The sequence below is a fragment of the Penaeus japonicus genome, unplaced genomic scaffold (assembly GCF_977035675.1).
Source record: "Penaeus japonicus unplaced genomic scaffold, GWHDUDI00000001_assembly GWHDUDI00000018, whole genome shotgun sequence".
Taxonomy (NCBI): Eukaryota; Metazoa; Arthropoda; class Malacostraca; order Decapoda; family Penaeidae; genus Penaeus; species Penaeus japonicus.
This window is the reverse complement of record NW_028234420.1, coordinates 19,448,496-19,452,729: the sequence shown is the minus strand read 5'-3', so window position 1 is coordinate 19,452,729 and position 4,234 is coordinate 19,448,496. Positions and strand designations below refer to the sequence as shown.

At 38.1% G+C, this 4,234-nt stretch overlaps 1 protein-coding gene across 2 annotated transcripts in view; it reads left to right on the top strand.

The window, feature by feature from the left end:
- The window catches only part of LOC122262866 (apolipoprotein D), a 7,089-nt gene extending 3,192 nt beyond the window's left edge, over positions 1-3,897 (top strand). The window contains exons 3-7 of one of the 2 annotated variants that reach the window (XR_015191843.1): positions 1,087-1,174; positions 1,711-1,827; positions 2,287-2,372; positions 3,424-3,668; positions 3,721-3,897. Coding sequence is in view for 1 of the 2 variants with exons in the window: in XM_043031062.2 (XP_042886996.1) it covers positions 1,087-1,174; positions 1,711-1,827; positions 2,287-2,372; positions 3,424-3,570 (438 nt within the window). In the remaining variant the exon portion in view is untranslated. Of the gene's footprint in view, positions 1-1,086; positions 1,175-1,710; positions 1,828-2,286; positions 2,373-3,423 lie in introns of both variants that reach the window. The other variant, XM_043031062.2, reaches the window with a different exon arrangement.
- The last annotated feature ends 337 nt before the right edge of the window (positions 3,898-4,234 follow it).

Sequence of the window (4,234 nt, the reverse complement as noted above, 5' to 3'; positions counted from 1 at the left end):
AGAAAAAAAAGTACTTCACATTTTCAACACAGTTCCGTTGAGGTCATTGGGAGAAAATTAAATTCCTTACTTAGCACACTTTACAATCGGAAAGGCATATAATTGAAAAATGAATATTTAAACAACCTTTCCCCTCTCCCTCTCTCCCCCCTCCTCCTCCTCAAAAAAAAAAAAAAAAAAAAAAAGGCATACAATATCTACCTCGGTCGGGAACTCTATAGAATAACAATAATCCGATGGAAGAAAATGCTATACCCTTGCAGTTACCTTCTCTCCTTCCCCTCTCCTTTATTCAATTTTTCCCCGTTATTATGATTATTTTTCTCTCTCTCTCTCTTCCCCTATAACCTTCACTTCCCTTCACCACTTCACGCCATATTCTGAAGAGGAAAATTGTCCATAAGGGGAATGGCCTTTGTATTTTCTTGGGATTTATTTTTTATTTATTTTTTTTTTTTATAGCTTCATCTCCCTTTGCTTAGATTTCACTGCTAGAATGCATGCGTATATGTGCAGCTTGTCCGATTTCATTCTGAATCGCTGCCGGAAAAACGGTCTTTTGACAAACAGAGGGTTTTTAGATTTTCGTAACGGATACATACATACATAAATGCATTCATACAAACATCCGTAAAGACATAATACATGCACACACACACACACACACGTACACACACAAATATAAATATATACATATATGTATATATATATATATATATATATTATATATATATATATATATATATATATTTATATATATATATATATATATATATATATAGTGTTCATGTAATTGCGTATGCCGGTAATACACGCACATAAGCATAATAAAAAAATAAAAAACACCATACCTATCCCATTACCATTACTTTCACGATTACTCTTGCATCCTCATCACGATAATAACCACCATCATTATAATCAAGAATCGAATCATCATAAAAATTACCGCATATTATCACCATGACAACCAAGATGATATATATGTATATATATATATATATATATATATATATATATATATATATATATATATATATATATATATATATATATATATCCCTTATCACCTATTCTCTCTCGCAGTACCTCGGCCGCTGGTACGAACAGGAGCGCTACGATATTGTTTTCCAGTCTGGCATGGACTGTGTCAACGCCATCTACAGTGATATGGGTACGTTAGGTTCCTCCCCCTCCCCCCCTTTGTGTTTTCTGTTTTTTTTTCTGGACTGTGAGGATGTTTGGTTGATGTTTTTTGTATGTTTGTTTGATGTGTAGTCTCTTTTTTAGAGTGTGTTTAAGAAATGTTTTTTTTTTTTAATCTATTTTGCGATAGTTTTATCATTTTTTTTCCTTACTTCATAATTATGTCGACTGATGTCTGGATATATCTGTTTCATTTATTTATCTATCTATTTATTTATTTATTTATGGGGGGGGGGTGCAGTTTTCACTTGTTTTCTTTTCTCAAACTTACTATTTTTCTTATCAACTCACTTACCTATTCATCATCTTTATCTCATTTCTCTCTCTCTCTATTCTCTTACTCCCATCTCCTTTTCTAACAACCCCTTATCTCTCTCTCTCTCTCTCTCTCTCACCATTCTTTCTTTCAACCAACCCCATAACATATTTTCCTCCCACCACTCCCATCATAACCATTCACCTTATTCTACCTATTCCTCTAAATCCTTTTTTTTTATCACACAGGTAATGGCTACGTTGAAGTCCACAACACAGCCAGGACATCTTACGGTGACTTTACAGACATCGTTGGTCAGGCTCACGTTGTGGAACCTGGAGTCCTTCTCGTGGAGTTCGGAGGATGTAAGTCTTGCTCGAGGGATGTCAGGATGATAATGGAGATCCTTTGGAGGGGAAGGATTAGGGTTGAGGGTGTGTGAGGGTTGGTGAAGTTGGTAGGATGAAGTGAGGGGGTTGGGGTATGATATTTGTTCAGGTAAAGGAGGGAGGGAGAGAGTGAAAGAGAGAGAGAGAGAGAGAGAGAGAGAGAGAGAGAGAGAGAGAGAGAGAGAGAGAGAGAGAGAGAGAGAGAGAGAGAGAGAGAGAGAGAGAGAGAGACAGAGACAGAGAGAGAAAAAAAGAAAAAACGAAAGCCAAAGAGAGAGAGAAAGATATAGAAAAAAAGAAAAAAATAGAGAAAAAGAGAAAGAAAGAAAGAGAAAAAAATAGAGAAAACAAAGAAAGAAACAGAAAAAGAAAAAGAGAGAAATAGCTTTATTCTTTACCCATTCCTTTCCAACCCTTTCCTACCATCCCCTACAGACGTCCCAGCCCTGTACCACGTCCTGAACACTGACTACGAGAATTTCTCCTCCGTGTACAACTGTTTCGAAGAAGGAAACTACCACGTAAGTTGCCCGTTCTTCGTTTTGCATTTTGCTTCAAGAACAACTTTAAAAAAGGACGGTTTTTTTTTTCATTATTTGTTTGGTCGGATTTTGTGTCTTCTTCCGGGTGATTGAATTATTTTCGTAATTTTATATGTATATGATTTATTTTCTAAGACTATTTGCTATTTATTGCTGTTTAAAGACATTTGGGATTTGTTTTTTTAATCCAGATCTATCATTTTCATCTGATTCAACTTTCTACTATCCTATTTAATATTTTTTTTTACCATTCAGTCTTTTTGTTTGTTCCATCATTCAGTCTATTCAGAATATTCCATGCAAATCAAAATTCTTATTTTCAATATTTCTCTCTCTTTCTCCTCCTCTTCCTTCTCCTTCTTTATCATCCCCTCCCCTCCCTCCCTATCTCTCTCCCTCCTATCCACTTTCCCACTTTCATTTTCTTCCTCTCTCTCACTTCCTCCTTTTATTCTCTCTTTGTCTTCCTTTATCTTCTACCCATACTCTCGCTCTCCTTGTTTCCCCCTTCTCCTTTCTCTATCTCTCTCTTTCTATCCAACCCATCCCTCCTCTTCCCCCCTTCTTCCTTTCTCCTTCTCTCTTTTTCTTCCTCCCTCCCCCCCCCCATCCTCCTTTTCTCTTCCTCCTCTTCCTCTCTCTCTCATCCCTTCCTCCTCCTTCCCCCGCTATTCTCTCTCTCCATTTCCCTTTCTCTTCCTCCCACCCATCCTCCCTCCTTCTTCCTCCTCCTTCTCCCACTTTTTTCTCTCTCCACTTCCCTTCCTCTCCCTCTTTCCCTCCTCCTCCTCCTCTTCCCCCTCCTCCCCACCCTCCTTCCATCCTCCCACCCTCCTCCTCCTCCCCTCTCCCCTCCTCCTCCTCCTCCCTTCTCCCTCCCACCATCCTCCTCCTCCATCCTTCCCCCCTCTTTCCACCCTCCCACCCTCCTCTTCCTCCTGCCCTCTTCCTCTTCCTCCCACCCTCCTTCCATTCCCCCCTCCATCCCCCTCCTCCTCCTCCTCCTCTCATCCTCTTCCTCCTCCCACAGTGGCAGTACGCGTGGCTCCTCACCCGCGCTCAGTTCCCGTCTGAAGAGGTCATAGCCGCCGGTCGTCAAGCCTTTACCGATAATGGAATCGATCTTGACCTCTTCCACGTGACCTACCAAGGTGACGACTGCCCTTACCTGTCCTAAAACTCGAGCCGCAGTTGCTAATCTAGGGTAATTTTGTTTTTCTTCTTCTTCTTTTCTCTTTTTCTATTTTCTTGTTCTCGTTTCTCTCTTTGTTTTTCTCTTTTCTCTCTTTGTTTTTCCTTTTTGTTCTGCTTTCTCTCTTTGTTTTTCCTTTTTGTTCTCCTTTCTCTATTTGTTTCTTCCTCTTGTTCTCCTTCTTGTTGAATTGTTTTTCGACTGCCCTGGATTGTGTCATTTTAGTTGTATTTGTATACCTTAATTTATCCATATTTATTATGTATGCAAAAGTATCAATATGACGAAATAAATAAATTATTGCTTATTCTACACTATTATTTTCATTCGTCTACGGATTCCTTATAAAGCCTTCTATATGCATGCGCACACACACACACTCACATGTAATATATAGATGTATATATATATATATATATATATATATATATATATATATATATATATACACAGATATGAATGAATACACACACACACACACACACACACACACACACACACACACACACACACACACACACATATATATATATATATATATATATATATATATATATATATATATATATATATATATATATATATATAGATATATCTCTCTCTCTCTCTCTCTCTCTCTCTCTCTCTCTCTCTCTCTCTCTCTCTCTCT